The sequence below is a fragment of the Eretmochelys imbricata genome, chromosome 1, assembly GCF_965152235.1.
Source record: "Eretmochelys imbricata isolate rEreImb1 chromosome 1, rEreImb1.hap1, whole genome shotgun sequence".
NCBI lineage: Eukaryota > Metazoa > Chordata > Testudines > Cheloniidae > Eretmochelys > Eretmochelys imbricata.
Window position 1 is genome coordinate 187,515,387 of NC_135572.1, and position 21,751 is coordinate 187,537,137.

The window sequence follows — 21,751 nt, forward strand, 5'->3', positions numbered from 1 at the left end:
GACCTAACAATGCATTCCTGCCTCTAACTTCCATGACCCTGATAAACAACACACCAGACTTTGCTAACTGAGACAAACACACATTCACCCTGCATTTCTCTGCATGTCTCTCACTCACACCATCACAAGATGTAATCCTCCCCCCACCACTGCACCGCGTCGCCAAGGACTTTCACACACAGGCTCCAGGCAAAGACACAAGCGGCACCCCATGGAATCCAAAAAGTTATTCATCTTTGTGGTAGGCAAACCCTTACCTGTTACCCACAGCAGAACGATCCATCCTACCAAGAATCCATCCATCGTCCTTGTTTTTCCATGCAGAAAAGAAAGACAGACCGGGGGGAGAAAAAACTGAAACCACAAAGAAAAATAAAGAGCCCTCCTGGTACGAATCAACTGGCACCTAAGTATTCCCTTCACCGTTATCTGCGGGGCTCAGCAGCCTCCCAGTGTGTGAATCGGAGAGACTTCTGAATGGAAGCTACCACTGTGTTGGGGACGACAGGAAAGGTACTTTTAGGTCCCAGGTTTCCACTCCCCCAGTGACCTCCAGATGAATCTCAGATGAGATTGGAAACCTCTGCTTAGCAAGCTATAGTTCCACAGACTGAGCCCAAACAGAAGGAAAGCTCTTTTTTTTCCACTCCTCCTCCTTTTACCCCCCCCCCCCCCGTACTGCAGGCTCCTGTGGTAACTGGAGTTTCTAAATCACATGGCTGTCCATTGAAGCTGTCCAGGAGCAAAAAAGAGTTCACCACTGAGCAATCTAGTGTCTAGTGGTAGGGAGCGAGACAGTGGGTGAGAGACAGAGAAGAGCAAGCTGAGGAGAGAGGCTGTGTGTGTGCGACAGACTAGATCTAAGGGGCAGAGAATGCATGCATGAAAATAGAACTGAGGAGCACAGAATGCATGTGTATATAACAGGAATCAAGAAGCACTGTGCCTGCCTACACACCATGGAGGGGCACAGCATTGTGTATGTGTGAACAGAGCTAGAACAGAGGAGCACGCAAACAGCATTGTGTGTGTATGACTAGAACAGAGGAGCGCACACACACAATGTTGTATGGTGTGTATGTGTGTAATTGAAATGTCCTAACTCCCAAACTTAAGTAGACTCTGAAATAAATAAAATTCAGTAACATGCCAGCTGCACGTCCGTAAGAAAGCTCTTGTTTCATTCAGCTATCTTCCCATACACAGAGACAGATGTAAGTTGGCTGCCACCAACTGAAGGAAGATTTTAAGGTAGACACTGGTTTGATTTTCAAAAAAGGTCTGCAAACAATCAGGCACATTTAATGTGGGTGTGCAATTGCTGCAATTCAGCAGCATGTGCAACGGACCTACTATGCACCCAACTAGCGGCTTGTATGCTTAATTATTCATGTTACATTCACAGTTGTGATAATTGTGCACACCCATTTGCTACATGCACAACTTTGAAAATCTGCCCATTAAATTGCACACCTTATGCTATACCAAGCCACACAAAATACCAACCCAACACATATTTCTCCCCTTAATTAATAAAATTTATAAACTAGAAAATGAGTGTAGATTACCGTACTAAAATCCTGTGAATTCTGACCCAAAACATGGCATTGTGACTAGCAACTATCATTTCAGATGATCAGGAGGTCTTCTAGCTCTCACTGCATGATATCTGCGTTGTGGGGTTCTGGGTTTTCATTACAAGATGATATAGTATAGAAAAAGACTTCTGAGTGGACTCATTACTGGTGTGGAAGCAGAGATGACAGAAGATCATTTGCTAACACTGAAGATGTAAGTGAAGAGTTCTAGCCAAAAAAAAAAAAAAAAAGTGCCCCATTCACACATTTAGTACCTAAGGCTCTTGAACGTTCTGTGACAGCTGAAGAGGATGATATAGTCAGTGGGACCACTTATATGTTTGAAGTTAAGTGTGGGCTTAAGTGCTCTGCTGGATGGGTGCTCAGCACCTTGCACTGTACCAATTTACTGTTTGCAACCGAGTCAGCACAGTTTCAATTTGCACTTTGTTGGCACTTGGAAGTTTTTATTCATAATCATAAGGGCTAGATTGTTTTTATTAAGACTTTGATTCTGTAGATGTTGATGAACCACATCAGAGAGGGAGTGGCCTTCAATTTTGTCCTAGTCTGGATCTTCAGACATAAAGTATTCTGATTTTCCTATGCCACATCAGGTCCAAAACTTGGGACAGTACTGGACTGTACACTGTAGTATAGGCAGAGTGCATTGCAATACCAATAGTTAGGATTGCATTAGCACTTCCATTCTATAGGGCATTTTCTAATTGCTTATAAACTCCACCTATGTTTGTCTGTCTTTCAGACGGAAACGTTCTACCTTTGTTCTTGGCAAGAGGACTCTTTTTAAAAAAAAAAAAAGTTTGAACAAAAATAGTTCCGTCAGTTTTCAGTATGAAAAAAATACACATTTGCCATGATGAAAAATGTTTTGTAATATTTATCTGAACAGCTCTAGTGCCTCAGTTAAGGTGGTAGGAATGTGAAATTAGGCTGGGAGATAATCTCTAGGCAGCAGGTGTGTCTTTTGATGGTCCATTAGAAATCCTTTAGAGTCTGTTGAATTATAGGGATTTAAAAAATGTACTTTCCACATGTATGCTTGTTTTTATCCTGTGATTAATTAATTACATGGTCTTATGATTATTTAATTAATTATCGTAATAGTGCCTAGAATCCTACATTAAGGATTGTGGCCCATTGTGCTAAGCACTGTACATATACATATAACAAAAAGTCTCTGCCCCAGAGTTTAAAATTCTTTGTACTTTGAATAGAATTTCTCCTTAAGTATGCTATTTCTCAGAGCTCTGTTGCCTCTGTGCAGGCACACAGAAGGAAATGGAGTGGAATTTTTCATTCAGGGCCAGACCCCATCTAGTGTAAATTAGTGTAGTTCCATTTAAGTAAATGGAGCTATGTTGACTGACATCAGCTTTTTTCCAGTCACTTTCCATTCACTGTACTCCTGACAATCCACTCAAAATCTGTGTGGCCCCATTGAAATAAATAGCAAAGCTCCCACTGACTTTGTGAGACCAAGATTTTACCCCAGATCCATAGCCCCTTGGAACAAGGCTGTTGTTGATGTTCTCTCTGATGATAAACATTGGGATCAGTACAACCCCTTATGCGTCACTGGTGTTAGTCACTCCTGAATTTTTTTTCCTTCACAAGTATTTTCAAGTAAGCTTGGCATAAGTCAGTTTAAATAAACCTTTGACTCTCGACTAAGGAAGGAAAGAGATTTTCAATACAAGGAAGTGTTATTGTTCTGGATGCAGCACTGGATTTATAGTCACTTTGAAACATCCACATATGTGGATGGTGCCATCCTTTTTCACTAGACAAGAAATGCTAATTCATTATGCATGACAGATGACAATACTCCTGCTTTAGGTAATGTTCCATATCTGCTTAGACCTTTGGTCTGGCAGTCTATGGTATTATCTTCCACTTGCAACTTTTAGGCTAGCTGCCTGGCTTAATAGTTAACTTTTCAGTGATGACTTTGATTTTGTCCTGTTCTTAAAAACAGAATAGGGTTGCCAACTTTCTAATTGCACAAAATCAAACACCCTTGCACTGCCCCCGCCTCGCCCCTTCACTGAGGCCCTTCCCCTTCTCCAAGGCTCCGCCCCTGCTTACTCCATCCCCCTTCCCTCCATTGCCCGCTCTCCCCCACCCTCACTCACTTTCACCAGGCTGGGACAGGGGGTGCAGGCCCCGGGATGGGGCTGGAAATGAGGGGTTCTGAGTGCGGAAGGGGGCTCAGGGCTGGGGCAGGGGGTTGGGGTGCAGGAGGGGGTGTGGGGGTGCAGACTCCGGGAGGGAGTTAGGGTGTGAGAGGGGGTTCTGAGCTGGGGCAGGGGGTTGGGGTGTTGGAGGGGGTTTGGGATGCGTTCTCTGGCTGGGTGGTGCTAATTTCAGGCGGTTCCCAGGAGCTGCTGGCATGTCCAGCTCCTATGCGCAAGGGTGGCCAGGGGCTTCTGCGCGCTGCCCGCACCCGCAGGCACTGCCCCCCGTAGCTCCCATTGGTTGCGGTTCCCGACCAATAGCAGTTGTGGAGTTGGCTCTTGGGTTGGGGGCAGCATGCAGAGCCCCTGTGGCTGCCCCTGAGCCTAAGAGACAGACATGCCAGCTACTTCCGTGAGCTGTGCAGAGCCAGGGCAGGCAGGGAGCCTGCTTTAGCCCCACTGACTGGACTTTTAGTGACTCAGTTAGCAGTGCTGACTGGAGCCGCCAGAATCCCTTTTCAACTGGGCGTTCTGGTCGAAAACCGGATGCCTGGTAACTCTAAATCAGAAGCATGTTTCTGCCACACTGCAGTTAGGCTTGTTTCACTTTTCATCATTATATGAGTTTCTGAACAATTAGCAGGACCTTTTCAAGCCCAGCCCAGCACGGATGGTTTCTCACTATTCATTACAAACAGTGGCAATTTAAGCAATGGAATTCTACCTTGCTTGCTCCAGTCCCCCATACTGAACACTAATTAGTTCCCCTGTGCCTGTCCCCAGCACAATTCTGATAAACTTAGGTGGAAGAATGTCATGCTATGATACACCATATCATACAAAAATATACTGCAACTCTATCTGAAATGGCTATCCTTTCAGTAATGGAGTCACCCAAACTCATGTGAACATTAATTACTATATACAAGCTCATTTATTTTCTGAGTCCCAGGGTGTACTAACCCTCGTTAGCCATTTCCCCGCCCCCCTTCCTCATTTTCCAATACCAGTCTTTCTAGCAGTCATTTCTTCTGGTTACAGACATATTCTACGTAGCTCTTTTTAACACATTGCTGGCATCTGACATCTTTACACCAGCACTTCACTTCTGAAAGATCCACTTTGGTAACATTCCTGAAAACTTGACATTTTGCTTGGAAATTCCACAGTTTTCTTATGTCCTTTTGCACATCCATTCAACCCTTCGGTTTCTCCTTGCAGCAATTTCCATAGAAACTGTGATTTCAACAGTCTTCTGGGATGTAAGGTCAGATTCCGCCAATAGACAATGCTATATTGCTTCAGTACATGGACGAGAGACTGGCATGTCACGAAAGGTGTTGTTTAATACACCATCAGATTCACACTGTTCAGACAGCCATAAACTGTGAAACTTTCTCCCTTTTCTTGGTTTCTTCTATTAAATTGGAATCTCTCCTTGACCACTGGTAGCTTCACAGCAAAATGTTAATCAAGTACATGCACCATCTTTGTACACGTTTTTGTTCCTGGGCTGCCTGTCTGCACCTAATGACATAATAGTGTTAAGTTTTATTTCTCTTCAAACTCAGAAGAGAGGATACTGTGGATACACTGAATCTGTTTCCCAAGTATGCCATTTGCAGTAACAAAGCATTCAATATATTCAGTGGAAAACCTCTATATTCTCAGCACAATAGACTGTAGGTTTTATAATATGATTTTTTTTTTAATTCACTCTCTTTGGTGGGTAGTTCAAAATCACTAGTTACCTTTCTGTATAAACATCCCCATCCCACCCTTCCTGTAGTTCTCTCTCAGATGCCACAGTCATAGTGATTCTTTGCTGCTGTTCAGGTGGGAATTTAAGATTATCACTTTAAATAACACGCCAGCTGCAGATCAGCAATACAGCTGTGAGTTGTTTTTCTCCACAGACATACAGACATAAGATGGCTGTTCCCAGTGCAGTATTTTTTTAAAACTATTTTTCATTGTACTCAAGCCACACAGAATATCAATACAGGACATAAACACCCTGGTGTATGTGTAATTGCAACAGAGGAGCCGAAAGAGTTTTATGAAAGTGTGCGGGTATAGTAAGAACTGCAGGTAGTGCAGGTTCATATCTATGTATAGTTGAAATTAACAAACAAAGAAGTGAGTTGTTAAACGGTGTGAACTCCTGCAGACAGCTATACAGGACACTGGGGAAAATGTCTGATGATCAGACACCCTGAAGATGATACACTGCCTCCAATTCTTCTTTAGGAACACCCTCATTCTTCAGAGTGTCATTTCTGGAGCCGTGTCTTTTTTAATTATCCATATCATATTATTTTTAATTTGTCCCTAGGAAGAACGTTTGTCCAGGAGTGGCTAGCACTCCCTGCCATGAGATTTCTGACAGGCGTCGTCCTCTTAGAAACAAGGTTGGCAAGGCAAGGTTGCACACGGAAGAACAGTATACGCTCAGAGAGGAAGTGAAATGAACATGCAAAAATGCACTGGTAGCAACAATGCTACAATAATATAGCAGAATCCTGTGAAACACATAGCCTTGTTGGATGAAAGTATGTGCTCTGTGCACAGGTCTTTTTCCTTTACTCCCTCTCTAGCTATTTAGTGTTGATGTACCAGGGACTAAACCAGAATACAGGTAGTTTCCCACAACAGTTAAAGGGTTAAAAAAGACACAAAATTAAGCCTGTTTTAATTTAATTTACAGAATGATTTTGAGGTGCTCAAGCACTGCTCATCACAAAAATATCTGGGTCCCTGACATAAAATAAAAACAAACAATACATTAAAAAGGGTCCACAGCAATATAGAATAGCCCCTAATGCCAAGTGCAGAGCCAGGCCTCAAGGATGCTCTAAATTGTGCCACCTAAAATGGCCCCCAAAAGGAAATCAGCCACATATCACTGGGCAAGGACACACTGATCACACACCCCATGCCAGTGGCTGCAGTAGGGCAAAGCATACTTAACCGGGACAAAGATGTGGCCCTACGTGGTAGCCTCCACCTTCAGCCTCAAAATATAGCAAGCTGCAATAATTCAGTCTGCAGGTGATGAATGAATGGATCATTGTGCTTAGATAGATCCTCCACTGAGACAAAGAAGCACAGTGTCCTAGTGAGCTGGAAGTGGAAGAAAGTATTTATCGTTGTTAGAGAGACAAGGTGGTTGAGGTAATGTCTTTTATTGTTGTTACACGCATGTCTAGGATTAGCAATGAGTCCAATAGGACTCTGAGATTTCATTCTAATTTGGCAAATGGAGGGCACAAGCTTTTGACAGAGAAAGAAATTAGCACAATGTGGGAGCAGCTCACTCTGCCTTCCAACGTGAGAGAAAACTGATCAAAACCATATTGATTGCATTGTTTCTGTATTTTAATCTGAGTTAAAATGTGAATGGGGGAGTACAGAGACTTTCAAGGGAAGAGTATAAAGAACAGGAGTACTTGTGGCACCTTAGAGACTAACAAATCTATTTGAGCATAAGCTTTTGTGGGCTACAGCCCACTTCATCGGATGCATGCAGTGGAAAATACAATAGGACGATTTTATATACACAGAGAACATGAAACAATGGGTGTTACCATGCACACTATAACGAGAGTGATCAGTTAAGGTGAGCTATTACCAGCAGGAGAGAAAAAAAAACTTTTGTAATAATCTAGATGGGCCATTTCCAGCAGTTGACAAGAACGTGTGAGGAACAGTAGCGGGGGAGGGGGGAGAATAAACATGGGGAAATAGTTTTACTTTGTGTAATGACACATCCACTCCCAGTCTTTATTCAAGCCTAATGTAAAGGTGTCCAGTTTGCAAATTAATTCCAATTCAGCAGTCTCTCACTGGAGTCTGTTTCTGAAGTTTTTTTGTTGTAATATTGCGACTTTTAGGTCTGTAATCAAGTGACCAGAGAGATTGAAGTGTTCTCCGACTGGTTTTTGAATGTTATAATTCTTGACGTCTGATTTGTGTCCATTTATAACAAAATTCTGAAAGAGCTGTCATCTTTGCGGGACAGCCCAGAGATTGTCTGAGTGCTCCCTAGAGTCAATTGGAATTCCACCTGGGGGGCTCACAGGGTCATGCGTCTCACTCCCACCATGACTATTAATATTATACACTGGGTACAGTGCAATCCCTACGTTCTTGCTTGTGTGAGAGAAAGAAAGAGTGTGGGGCAGAGAGAGACAAACAGAAATTCCATATTTGGCTCTTAATGAGATTCTTTGAATATGCCTACATAATCAATTAGTGTCCCCTTGCAGCCAACTGCAGGGGCACTGGAACAATTTTTTATAGTGGGGGTGCTGAGAGCCATTGAACCAAATTGTAAACCCCCTGCATCCCTAGTTCCAGCACCTATGGCCAACTATAACTAATACACAGTATTTATATGTATTTGCAGGTTGGCAACTGAGGCATTAGGCACCTTTCAGAATCTCATCTGGAAAGGCTGTGTGACTTGCTTATGGTCTCACTAGAAGTCTGCAGCAGAGCTAAAAGAAAAGGAGTACTTGTGGCACCTTAGAGACTAACAAATTTATTTGAGCATATGCCACAAGTACTCCTTTTCTTTTTGCGGATACAGACTAACACAGCTGCTACCCTGAAACCTGTAGCAGAGCTGTTTCCAGTACCAGCAGCCTAGAACCTCCTGTGTTCTCACGGATGTCCTGCCTCCTGTCGGTGACAGTCAAATGAGCAGCATTCAGTTAAACTAGCAGTAAGCTCAGGAGGCCTGTCAGGTTCTAATACTGCATGCAGTTGCCCTCACCCTCATAACTGAACTGAGGTCTGCAGGCCAACTAGGAAAGCGCTTGTGCTGGTACTCGGCCTAACGTCCTGTTGCCCCGTATAGGAGTTAACTCCCCACTGAGCAAATGGAGCTGTTGACTCCTCTCAGAGCTACCGCCTCAGGCCGCCACGGCAGCATCATTGACACCCCGCTCGTAGCTGGCTCCCTTTGCAATGACAGGGGGCTAGAGGCGCAGGCTGATCATGGAGGGCAGCTCAGGTTTAGCACAAAAGACACACACCTGCGTGGTTGTGGGTAGCCTGGTCCCCCTGGGCCAACTAAGCTCCTTATCCCCCCATACTGCATGTCCCTGCGCGCCCGCCCCACATTGTCTCCTCTGGGCACCAGCAGCCCCTGCTGGCACGTCCCGCGCTGAGTGTGGGCGAGCCAACTACTGCTCCCAGCATGCCCTGCGCCCATGGTTCGGAACCGCAAATCGAGACTACAAATCCCAGCGTGCCCCACGGCGAGAAGGCGAGTCCCCTGCTGGTGCAGCACTCGACTCTCTCTCTGGGAAGCCCGCGGGGCGCGCACCGCTGGAGTCCTCTCTCACCGGCCAATAGGAGAGAGGTGCACGTGCCGCCTCGTGGCTCATTCGGATCCATGCGCGCGCGGGCTGCTAAACGATATGATTGGTTCTTTCTTCGCGGAGCGGGGGGGGCGGGGCTGAGAGGGAGAGGATTCGGGGAGGCCGCTGACGCGCGGGCGGTGAAGCAGCGGCGTCCGGCCCGAGCTCAGAGGCCTTGTTGGCGGGCTCGCCTCCTCCTCCCCCCCGCCATGCCGAACCGCAAGGGCGCGCGCAACGCCTATTACTTCTTCGTGCGCGAGAAGCTGCCCGAGCTGCAGCGGCGCGGCCTGCCCGTGGCCCGCGTGCCCGACGCCATCCCGCTCTGCTCGCGGGACTGGGCGGTGAGCGGGGCCTGGGCAGAGCCGCGCGTGGGCTGCAACCCGGCTAACCCCGCGGGCCGGACCGGCGGGACCCCCCGCGGGAGGAGCGGCCAGGGCTGGACTCCCCACATACTCTCATGTGCATCTCTCCCCCCCCCCCCCCCAACCCCGGGCGTGCGTCTGCCCCCATCACCACCACCCACCGTCCAACCCCAGGTGTGCACGCTCTCTTCTGCCCCCCCAACACACACCCTCCAATCCCGGGTGTGCATCCCCCCCAGCACCCTGCCCCAACCCCAGGTATGCATCTCTTCCCTGCGCCCCAAGCACACACCCTCCAACCTCAGGCATACATCCCCCCTATACCCCCCCAATTCTGGGCATGCATCCCTTCATACACCCCCCTCCCCCAACTCTGGGCATACATTCCTCCCCTCCAACCCCAGCTGTGCATCACCCCCATACACACATGTACCCTCAATTCCGGGCATGCATCCCCTCTGTATGCCCTCCTCCAATCTTGGGCGTGCATCCCCCCCATACACACTCCAACCCTGGGTGTGCATCCCCCCATATACACACATACCCCCAACCATGGATGTGCATCACCCCCATACACACACTCACAGACACCCAACGCTGGGCGTGCATCACCACCATACACACGTTCCCCCCAACCCTGGGCGTGTATTCCCCCCATACACACTCATCCAACTCTTGGCGTACATCCCCCCCCATACACACACACCCAACCCTGGGTGTTCATACTCTCCCAACACACGCATCCTCCAATCCTGGACGTGTATCCTCCCCACCAACAAACACACACCCCCTGCCCCAGATGTGTATTCCCCCATTACCTTCTCCCAACACCTACCCCTGGGCATGCACCCCATCTACAAGTCCTTCCTCTCTCCTCCCCCTTCCCGCCCCGGGCACACACTCCTCTATACCTCCACACAAACACTCCATCACTTTTCCATGCTGCACAGAGATCCTCTCTGGGATGAAATGTCTTCCTCTTTAGCTAGAGAAAGGCAGGAGGAAATGCTTTTTCTCTTTTCTGTTCATGGTGTTTGTTATGTCTAATCCGAGTTGCATGTTTCCTGACTTTACTCAGTTTTAAAGGGACTCTCTTGCGGGGAGTGGGTAACTGGGTTTGAGCTGCCCAATGTGGATGTGACACTATTAAGATGTAAATAGTAGACAGTTCTTTGATATGTTAAGTAGAAACATCTTTAACTATTAAAGGGATTTAAAATCCAATTCTCTTCACTATTTATACTGTTTTAATTTTTTCCATGTTATTGGTGAATCAGTGAGGTTTGTCTTGCTCCTAGGTTTTCAATATTGAAGTTTCTAAATTATAAATAGTACAGGATAATGAAAAATTATTTCACTTAGAATTTTTTTAAAAGGACACTTTAAACAAAAGTTTAAAAATGCTTATTACTAAATCTAAAATTTGGGACAAATATGCCATTCTTTAAAGGGGAACAAAAACAAGTCTGAATATAAAAATGTAATTTTGCATTTTTAAAAACAGATTAAAATCTTGATCCTTAATTTTAAGCATGTATGTCAGTGTTTGCTGGATTTGATCTATGGGAACAAAACATTTTGCCAATACCTAAAAGCTAGTACGTGAAACTGACCAGTCTGGTTTCATAGCCCAAGTTGAAGAAAAGGCAAAATGTTAACAAATGGCATTAGTAAAAGAGTGAATTAGATTACTAAAATTCTTTTATTTATGCTCGGGCATAAATACTCAAACTTATTTGATCGGGCCTCCCTTTTTTGTGTCTGTAGTTGTTTAGGCCTCTGCTCCCACCACACTGGTACATATACTGCTGCCCAGCTCTGAAGTCAGAGTGGATGCCACCCTTACTCCTCTGCTGCTGCTGGCGATGGTGCTGCCTTCAGAGCTGAGTGCCTGGCCTTTCCAGCTGCCCAATTCTGAAGGCAGAGCGGCTTCTCAACCCCCGCCCTCGAATACGTTCTGTTCCTCCTGCCCCTTCCCCTCCCCCAATTTGAGAACCTCTGTGCTAGGGTGTGGCTAGTAGCACAAGATCAGTGTGTGAAAATGTTCATTAACCTGATTTTGGCCCTTAGTCTTGCAGCTTTATTAATAGTGCATAATCTCTCCCCCCGGTGCCCACTTTAATATTAAAAAAAAAACCCAACAATCTCTTTCTACTAAGAAATTCACTTGCCATCTAGCCCTAATGGTGTATCAGCCAGTACTGGCTCAATCCAGCTCCATAGCTGCTTTATCTCACCTACTCTAAGTCGAAGACTACTTATTCTCCTAGAACTTTCTGGATTCTGGAGCAAGTTTGTCTTCTTAGAACGAAATGGTCAGAAAATAACTTACATAACAATTTTATTCACAGTTGTTGACTCAGGATGAAAAGGAGAAATATGCAGAGATGGCTCGTAAATGGAGAGCAGAGAACTCCACCCAGGCATCAGTGAAACAGGTAAATGGGAAGGTAGAAGAAGAAACCTGGAATTTGGAGTGGGCTGAATAAGAGGAGTAACACAGTTGCAGGGGTTGGTCAAAAATTGTGGCACACAGGGCCACCCTAAAAACTTACAAGAAGCCTATCTTCTGCCCCTTTTCCTTTGTTAGTGTAGAAATATGCATGGCTATAATATTAGTTTGTAATTGTATCTTCCTTGGTAGTCCAGAAATGTCTTGAATTTACCAACAATGTAAACCTATAGTTTACCATCACCCTACAACTACTCTTAAATGGAGGAGAGAGCCTGCAGTTCAGTATTCTGTCACACTGTGGACTTTTCCTCCAGAGTCTGCCTTACTCTGGATTTGGGGTTGAAGCATAACTTTCAAAGCTTCTTTTCTGACAGCTGGCTGCTTATCTGTCCTGGGACAAAGCAAACCATTACTGTGGAATGCTGCTGCTGCTGCAGAGTCAGGCGCTTGCACGTGTGTGAGAGAGTCTGAACTTGCAAGACAGCACACTGACACACTCTCTGCCCCCCAAAACCCACTGTCTCTCCCCCTGCATACACACAACACAGTCCCTGTTACACTCCACCCCCTTCCCTCCCATTTGAAAAGCACGCTGCAGCCACTTGCACACTGGGATAGCTGCCACAATGCACTGCTCTCTGTGGTGTTGCAAGAGCTGCTAATGTGGCCACACCACTGCGCTTGCAGCTGACGGTGTGAACACATGGCAGCGCTTTCCTGCTGCTGTCTCTGAGGGCTGGTTTAACTCCCGGCACTCTACATCTGCAAGCATAGCCATAGCCTTACACTAGTGCAACTTCTGTATATAGTTTATTGACTATTGTCCATTTCAGGACATAATGATTTTCTTCTTAGCTCTGCCAAGTAGTATATTTTTATTGTGGTTCTTTATATGTATGCAAGAAGACAAGATCCATACCTCAAAGAGCTTATCTGTTTCCAGTTTAAATTGGTAGCACAAAATTTCTCTTAAATGGGTCAGGACAAAAAACAATCCAAGCAGAACCCTGCTTTATGTTCCATGCAGTTTCACTTTATGGACAATATCTTATTTACTGGTGTAACTCACAACTGGGTTCCAATTATGAGGTGGACTTGTTACCCGGGGTTCTTTCAACCCAAAGCTCTTGGTAATTTTTACTCTCTGCGAGGTGGTGTCAGGAAATAAATCGGGGAGACACGGCCGTCCAACCGATAGATGGCTGGCACAAACAGGACAACACAAGAATGCTTTCACTTAAAACTAAACTTTACTTTGTCTCAAGCACTTATACACATGTCTGCAACAGGTTAGTAAAACACCCCCAACCCTTGATAATTACCAAAGCTGAGTGTGGCTCTCGAGTGGCACAGCGGGAGCCCATCTGCTAGTGGGGAACACAAGATGCATCCAGAGGGAGAGTCCAGTCCTGAAGAGTCCCGCTACCTCAAACTTTTCCCCCTTATTTAGACATTAGTGATAGAATGACATGTTCCTTAAAGCAAACGTGTTAAGTAAGCAGTTTCAGTGGTCAAGTGGGAGGTTCCTTCTGATTATCGATTAACCAGGTGTGGGTTTTTCCACCGTTTGCACCCTTGAGGCCCCAATAGACATTCCTGGGGCACATCCTGCTCTTCTAAGATGCATATATCAGCAACTTCAACACAATTCTTATCAGGAAGGACGTGGTGTCAAGCTGACCTCTCTATGGCACCCAAAAAGTCCTTTCCCCTCCTGCCTTGGTTAAGCTAAGCCTGCTGACTTGGCTGCTTTTAGCAATAAGCCGTAGTGGTTTCAGGCACTTTACTGGTTTGCCAAAGTCTCCCCGTACAGACTGTACCCTTGAATTCTTACTAGGACGTGTGTCTTTCCCTGGGAACAGCAGTTATCTAGAACGCTGATATGCGTTAGTGATTCTGAAAACACTAAGTAGTGCAAGAGACTTGATATCTCTAAAGGGTGGTCATGATTTGAAGAAACTCTCATAACACGTTATCTCAGTAGGTAAAGAGACTTGGATCATGCTTCCTGTGTTGGGAGGTCTTGCAGGTGGGGGAATGGGATCTGTCCTCCAAAACGTTTCTAGTTACTGCTTATCTGTCAGGAAGGGGAATGAGGAAGACTGAGTCGTATCTTCGTAGCTCAACACAATTGGTCTGTGGATCATGGTGTAATAGATCAGAACTCTCCCAGTGTCATCTTCTAGAGATGAAGTGTTCTTTAACTTGAACTACCACTCTCAAGTCTCCTGGTCATAGTAGAAAAGACAGTTAATGTCGGACACCTGTGTTCTCTGGGAATGGACGTGTCTGTGTCTATATGCTGGCTACTCTTGGAGTCAGAGGTCCTGGCATCATTCAGGAGATAGAAGCTTTTGAAGATCCTGTTAGCGTCTTACCAACTTACATAGGATTGGTTTTCAGCTTTCTTGCAGGTGGCCTAAACTGATATCAACAGGCTGAGTCTAGCACACTTGGCGCACATCCAGTCATACCTCGGTGCATTCTCTCTGACAACTCGGCTCCTGTCAAGGTGGAAATCTGTAGGCAAGCAAGTCTCAAAGCAGGTGGCTTGAATCACTTTGTCCTCAGTGGCCTTCTCTTTGCCAATGGATGAGATCTGGTGTGTGTTACCTATGGGCCCATAAACCCCTTTACTTGCTCTGCACAAGAGCTGTCTGAATACTTCCTTAAGTCATCGTTAAACTGCTTTTCATGAACAAGTGACCTTGTCAAAGACACGACAATGTCTCTCCAGCCTTTTTTCATCAAATTCATTTGAGGCTTGACATTTTGAAACCCCTAGGTCACACTGTCTGGAGTGGCTCACGACTGAGTGTGCCTACCTCAGGGGAGATGCCCCAAACTGGTGGTGTGTTCTAGAATTAGATGTCACCAAGCCAGTATTAAATGTGAACTCCTGGATCACTATAATAGTCTTACCATGGAGTCACAGGCAGTCTCCCAGACTCTCAAGCCTGTCTTGCCACTCAGACAAACTGCAGTTAGTGATAAATGGTCACTTATACCAAGAATCACTCCATGTTCAGGTTGCTTCCAGTCCCAAGAGACCAGTCATTCACCCTCAGGTGAATTGGTACCCTAGATCTTACATTAGAGACAACCGCTATAGCCAATCCTGTAATGAATTGTTTAAGGTTATGTCTACACTATCACTTTTGAAAAAAACACCCCTCTGAGTGACATAAGTTACACCAACAGAAGCGCCGTGTGGACAGCTCGTTGGAGGTGGTTTAATTATGTTGATGGGAGAGCTCTATCCCGTCAGCATAGAGTGGCTAAACGAGTGATCTTACAGCAGTGCTGCCGTAAGCTCACTCGTGTAGACATGGCCTATAGGTTTGTTAGCTAGGAAAAAGCAATGTGAGAGTTATTTGCAGGTTAAAGCAAGCAATAACACACCAGTGAGTTACCATTTAAATCCTAAGAGTGACAGAGTTCTAGTGATCTGTCAATTCAAAGGGTCTTTCAGGGCAGATTCAGGGGTAACCACTGGGAATCTCTGCCTCAGCTTATAGCATCTGGCCCTGTCAGAGTTCAAACAGCGAGGAGAGAAATGGAAAATTTTCCTGTGACTGTTTTATTTCCTTCATTCAACTTCCATGCCAACAGGAGGAGCTTCCTTGCAGGTAGCATTTCCCAGGTGTGAGAGAGCCATTAACCAGTCCTTTGAATTGTGATGGTCCTTGATGACCCATTTGATTTTGCAAAAAGAAATGGAGTACTTGTGGCACCTTAGAGACTAACCAATTTATTAGAGCATGAGCTTTCGTGAGCTACAGCTCACTTCATCAGATGCATACTGTGGAAATCTGATGAAGTGAGCTGTAGCTCACGAAAGCTCATGCTCTAATAAATTGGTTAGTCTCTAAGGTGCCACAAGTCCTCCATTTCTTTTTGCGAATACAGACTAACACGGCTGTTACTCTGAAACCTGTCATTTGATTTTGATAGCCCTTCTGAATGGGTGGGGGGTGATTCCCGGGATTGAGGGCATAGCTACACTGGAAACTTCAAAGCGCTGTTGTGGGAGCACTCATGTAGCGGCGCTTTGAAGTGCGAGGTGTGGTCACACAGGAGCGCTGGGAGAGAGGTCTCCCAGTGCTCCTGATAATCCACCTCCACGAGGGGATTAGCTCCGAGTGCTGGTAGCGCGGCTCCCAGCACTCGGAGCCTGTTTACACTAGCGCTTTAAAGCACTCTGACTTGCTGCGCTCTGGGGGGTGATTTTTCACACCCTGGAGCCAGCAAGATAGAGCGCTATAAAATGTACGTGTAGCCAAGTCCCAAGTTTGCAAGTTCAGAGCAAACGTTTTTAAAGTTATACAGACATTACAAATGAGATTAATGCATGCAGCAACTTACAAGTGTTTCAGAGTCTTAAACGCTAAATACATTCTTATAAGACTAATACCTATTTTGAGCAAAACTTACAGGTGACCTGATCTGGTTTCCAGCTACAAGATTGTCAGTTCTTATCTAATGCCTGCAGCCTGGATAAGAGCTGGCATCTGGCCTGCCAGTGGCACACCCTGTTAAAAATCTTTGGTGTCACATAACAAATATGATCCCGAGAAAGCTAAAGAAAAGTTCCTTTTGAGCCTTTCAGTACTCGGAGACAGAAGTTCTGTGATAACCATCACCAGGAAGTGTACTATCTCTACTCCTAGGATGCTTTCAGGTTTTAATGACTAATCTACCTTTATATTACGTTTTACAAAGTTATAGTGGTGGTACAGAATCTTCTGACAACATTTCTGCCCAAGAAGCCAACTTCCACTTTCATCCTGCCTACATCCTTCGCACGCATGCAACCCCATCCTGGCGAGGCCCTTCTCTGCATACTTGACTTTCAAGATCCTGGGCAACTTTACTTGGGGGAAAATGAAACCCTGAGGTGAACTTTTTTTGTTTTGCTAATCACTTATCTCTGAGGTGGGGGGGGGGGGGAATCTCTCTTCAGTCATACTGAACTCTTTCCTAAAGTAAGGAGAATCCAAACAATTCCATTGCTTATAATTTCTTTTTTGGGATGTCTTTACTGCATTTGACCAATTTTTGGAGGAGTTCTTCACTGGTATACATTCTGGTCATGTTCATGGTTAAACTTACTATTTCAGGACATCCCTTGAACTTACCTCCTCTCCAGTGTTGGGAATGTGCATTAAATAATATCTTTAAGGAAGGGAAAATTGCTTATCTTGTAATTCTGCTTCTCCAGCAATGTTGTCATGCTTGTACACCTCAGAGTTTGAGGGGTTCAGTTGATAATGTAATGTGTCCTTTGTTCACACAGTGAGCACTCACTTCTACATTGTTGATTACATGTTCTGAGAAGGTTGACTTCCTCTGTACTAAAGAAAAGGAGCACTTGTGGCACAGACTAATACGGCTGATATTCTGAAACCTGTCATGTTCCTCTGTACTGTTTTCTTAAAAAAGAAGATTGGTGTAAGGGAGAAGTGTGTAGGTCTCTTACATATAATTGAAGTTTGAGGAGCTCTTCCTTCCACATTTTAAAGGGAGCTAGTTTAAATGTTCTGTGGCCGCTGATGTTCCTGAAATTAGAGCATGCTCTGGGGGCCAGAGCTCTGAGGCCAGCCTAGCGGTGCATCAGAAGGTAAAAAACCCTAAGAGTAATGAGAATCTTTTCATGACTTGTACTGGAGACACAAGACCCGAAATTGAGAATCCTGCATGATACCTTCAGAAAAGCAATAAATTGGCATTACTTCCCTGCTTACCCTGTAATTCTAACTTCTGAAATATTGTGTAATAATGACTAATAAAGTTGATGTGAAAGAAATTATGTCTTTAGCCTGCTCTTTACAGGCTTTTCAATTAGGGGGAAAAAATGGAAAACTGTTAGACTTCCATCCCTTCCCCTAGGATGTGTCTATAGGCTTGGGAGATGATGGCTTCCTTCTGTGTGACAAATCTAAACGTGGATGAAATGCCCTTCTGTGGATGTTCTTTTTTTAATTCAGAGGCTTGGCTATAGTTCTTTCTGTGTGTTGGTAAATTAGTGTGGGCACCACTAATATCCTTTGTGTCAGAGGAGAAAACATGCCTGCTCATAATCTGCCTGCGTACTGCAAACTGCCTGCATACTGCAAACTGTGGTCAGGTGGGTTTAGAAGGGGCAGTGCTGCCATCCATTCATAGAGGGCAAAGAAGGAGCTATATTATGGTCCTTCTCTGACTGGAGGAGCAGACTATGTACTTAACTCTATTTTGTTTTCTCCCGCCTCCCCATCAGATTTCTCCGGTTCCTGCACCACTGCCCATGCAGATACAGAGAAGCGCTTCTGTTTCAGATGCCACCAATCTTTCTTGGAAGAATGATCAGGGTAGAGTAAACCTAAAGAAGCTTAATCCTAAGGATCTCGTAGTGTTGGATGACTTCCATAAGGAGCAGAATTGCTACATCTGGCTTACAGGCCTTACCTGGGGAAAGTGGGAAATTCATGTTTAATTTAGATCTGAATATATTTAATATGTTAGACAAAAATTAACTTAGTTAAAATAACTATTCATAAGTTGTCCTACAGAAACAAAGGATTTCATAATAGAAATGTAGTTCACAATGGTCAGGGGGCAGTTTCTGCCCACAAACGTCTGGCTGTACCTCCTTTTAAACTTAATGGGAGTTGCATGTACATATTTGAAGACAGAATAAGGCTCTTAATGTCTGTAAATGGTTGGAGATAAACCGAAGTGAACTGTTGCAGGAAAGCATTTCTGTTGTAACTTCCGTTTCATTAGGGATATACAAGGCCTAGTCCAGACTTTGGCTACATGTGTGCTTATGTCAAGTATAACAGGGTAGGAAGTTTTTAGATGTCTGGTGGACGCTCAGAACAACAGTATAGACACTGGATAACAGGACAGCCTAGCCTGGGAGAAAGCTATTGTGTCAGCCAATGCTGTACTTGCACATTGGCTGGCTGGTGTCTTATTAAATAGAAGCCTGAAAAGCCAATCTGTTCCCATCTGCATTTCCGTGTAAAACTGATACTGAGATCGGCACTGACTAGCAGCAAAGGAAACACTCAGTGCACTTCACCCTGCCTCTAAGAAGCTCTAGTATAATATACAGTAGCACTTACAAAATGCTATAAACAGTCAAGCCACCAGCCAAGATACATAAAACTTGGGCAAGCACTAAGTAAAATCTTATTGAAGAGAGAATGGGCTAGGCTGGGGGTGAAGGAATACCCTTCATCTCTGTTTCAGTGACAATTATCTGTATAGTTTTCACTGACTGAAGTCAATATTTTAGTAGTTTGGACCTGTTGCTATGCTAAGTCTATGAGCATTCATTCTTGTTTGTATCATACATAACCTGTCACATATTATTGCTCTGTTATTTTAGAGGTGAGCTTTCTCTAAGGGCTCTTTGATTCTTTTCAGCCCCTCCACAGTGTAAAAGCACTATATCCTTAGTTCAGTCTGCCTCCTGCTGGATTTGGTTGAAGCTTAATGTGCTGTTTAGAGTTCCTGGTATCGGTGGCATTTCCCATCCCTACTTAAAGAGACAATGTTGGAGAGCTTTATTGGAGTGAGGCATGAGTGGTGGTGTTGATGGATTCCGGGCCCCTGGCATTCTTGTTAACCTGTGCTGTGATATTTACAAAACAATACCATCTGAATTAACCTGGAGGTGAACTGTGACCGCAGAATCTCCTGATTTATGCAAAAGTGTCCTTTTAACGGTTATCTTGTCCTCCCACATGTTTCGTCCAGTTGTTATCCCGTGTCTTTACTCAGTTGTGTGGCCTAACATAGTGGGACCTTGATCTTCGATTGGGGCAGATAAGTGCTGCTGCAGTATAAATAATAATGTTCACTGGATGGAAAAAGACTTGCTTGTTCTCTCCTCTAGTGACCCCTGAAAATTTCTCGTTCCAGCTGTGCTTGGGAACATCTTCTACTTCCTGAACATTTACAGTCATGGAGAGCTGCCCTCTCCCTGTGAGCAGCGCTTCCTCCCTTGTGAGATTGGCTGTGTCAAATATTCACTACAGGATGGCATAACAGCAGACTACCACCGCTTTGTAGATCCTGGTGAGCCTTAAGGGACGGAGGGGAGGAAACTCATCATTTCAGTTGTGTGGAAGGATGAAGACTTTCTAATCTCACCTCTCCCAGCCCAGTTCAAGTTTCTAGCATAAGACACGGTCCTGTTTCCAGGTGTTCAGCATTTTAGGTAGATAGTAGCAGCATAAATGCCTGTGGTTAAAGCTGCCTTCTACTAAAGTCTGCAGAAAGGTGGCCTTTGGCATCCAGACTGAGTGAGAACTTGGAGGGTAAAAGAAATCTTGTGAGAAAGTAGTTGAAATAAAATCCTTTACGAAGCTGTCTGGCCATCAGCTGGAAGAAAAACTACTGTGTAGGTGGGAGGCTGCACGCTTGTGTATGTTGGATTTAATAGTAAAATGCATTTGCGTAGATGGGGCCAAAACACAGAGGTATGCAGCAGGTTGTAAAATGTGTGTATTGTGCAGCGTTTGTGCAAATGAGTATAGCTAAGAAAATGTTTTAAATAAGTGGACATTCATGGCAGTTATGCAGGGACACATGATGATAGATAAAGCTGTTAACTAAGCTGTTAACCTGTTATGGGATAAGAGGGAAGGTCCTCTCATGGATTGGTAACTGGTTAAAAGATAGGAAACAAAGGGTAGGAATAAATTGTCAGTTTTCAGAATGGAGAGAGGTAAATAGTGGTGTCCCCCACGGGTCTGTACTGGGACCAGTTCTATTCAACATATCCATAAATAAAGGGGGTAAACAGTGAGGTGGCAAAATTTGCAGATGATACAAAACTACTCAAGATAGGTAAGTCCCAAACAGACTGCAAAGAGCTACAAAAAGATGTCGCAAAACTGGGTGAGTAGGCAACAAAATGGCAGATGAAATTCAGTGTTGATAAATGCAAAGTAGTGCACATTGGAAAACATAATCCCAACTATACATATAGAATGATGGGGTCAAAAGTAGCTGTTACCACTCAAGAAAGAGATCTTGGAGTCATTGTGGATAGTTCTCTGAAAACATCCACTCAATGTGCAGCGGCAGTCAAAAAAAGTGAACAGAATGTTGGGAATCATTAAGAGAGGGATAGATACCGTAATAAGGCAGAAAATATCATATTGCCTCTATATGAATCCATGGTATGCCCACATCTTGAATATTACATGCAGGTGTGGTCGCCCATCTCAAAAAACATATATTGGAATTGGAAAAGGTTCAGAAAAGGGCAACAAAAATTATTAGAGGTATGGAACGTCTTCCATATGAGGAGAGATTAATAAAATGGGGACTTTTCCGCCTGGAAAAGAGACAACTAAGGGGGGATCTGATAGAGGTCCATAAAATCATGACTGGTGTGGAGAAAGTAAATAAGGAAGTGTTATTTACTCCTCATAACATAAGAACTAGGGGTCACTAAATGAAATGAATAGGCAGCAGGTTTAAAACAAACTAAAGGAAGTATTTTTTCATACAACGCACGGAGAACCTGTGGAACTCTTTGCCAGAGGATGTTGTGAAGGCCAGGACTATAACAGGATTCAAAAAAGAACTAGATATATTCATGGAAGATCAGTCCATCAGTGGCTATTAGCCAGGATGGGCAGGGATGTGTCCCTAGCCTCTGTTTACCTGAAGCTGGGAGTGGGTGGCAAGGGGTGGATCACTTGATGATTACCTGTTCTGTTCATTCCCTCTGGGGCATTGGTCACTGTCGGAAGACAGGATACTGGGCTAGATGAACCTTTAGTCTGACCCA

The 21,751-nt window shown here is 44.7% G+C and overlaps 1 protein-coding gene across 3 annotated transcripts in view; it reads left to right on the plus strand.

The window, feature by feature from the left end:
• The window catches only part of MAEL (maelstrom spermatogenic transposon silencer), a 114,984-nt gene that overhangs the window by 83,209 nt on the left and 10,024 nt on the right, over window positions 1-21,751 (plus strand). Inside the window, exons 1-4 of one of the 3 annotated variants that reach the window (XM_077820276.1) lie at window positions 9,053-9,143; window positions 11,855-11,941; window positions 18,218-18,308; window positions 19,870-20,025. In XM_077820276.1, the coding sequence (XP_077676402.1) occupies window positions 11,891-11,941; window positions 18,218-18,308; window positions 19,870-20,025 (298 nt within the window). In that variant the 5' untranslated portion in view covers window positions 9,053-9,143; window positions 11,855-11,890. Of the gene's footprint in view, window positions 1-9,052; window positions 9,144-9,350; window positions 9,483-11,854; window positions 11,942-18,217; window positions 18,309-19,869; window positions 20,026-21,751 lie in introns of those variants that run through there. The other 2 variants (XM_077820261.1, XM_077820268.1) reach the window with 2 other exon arrangements.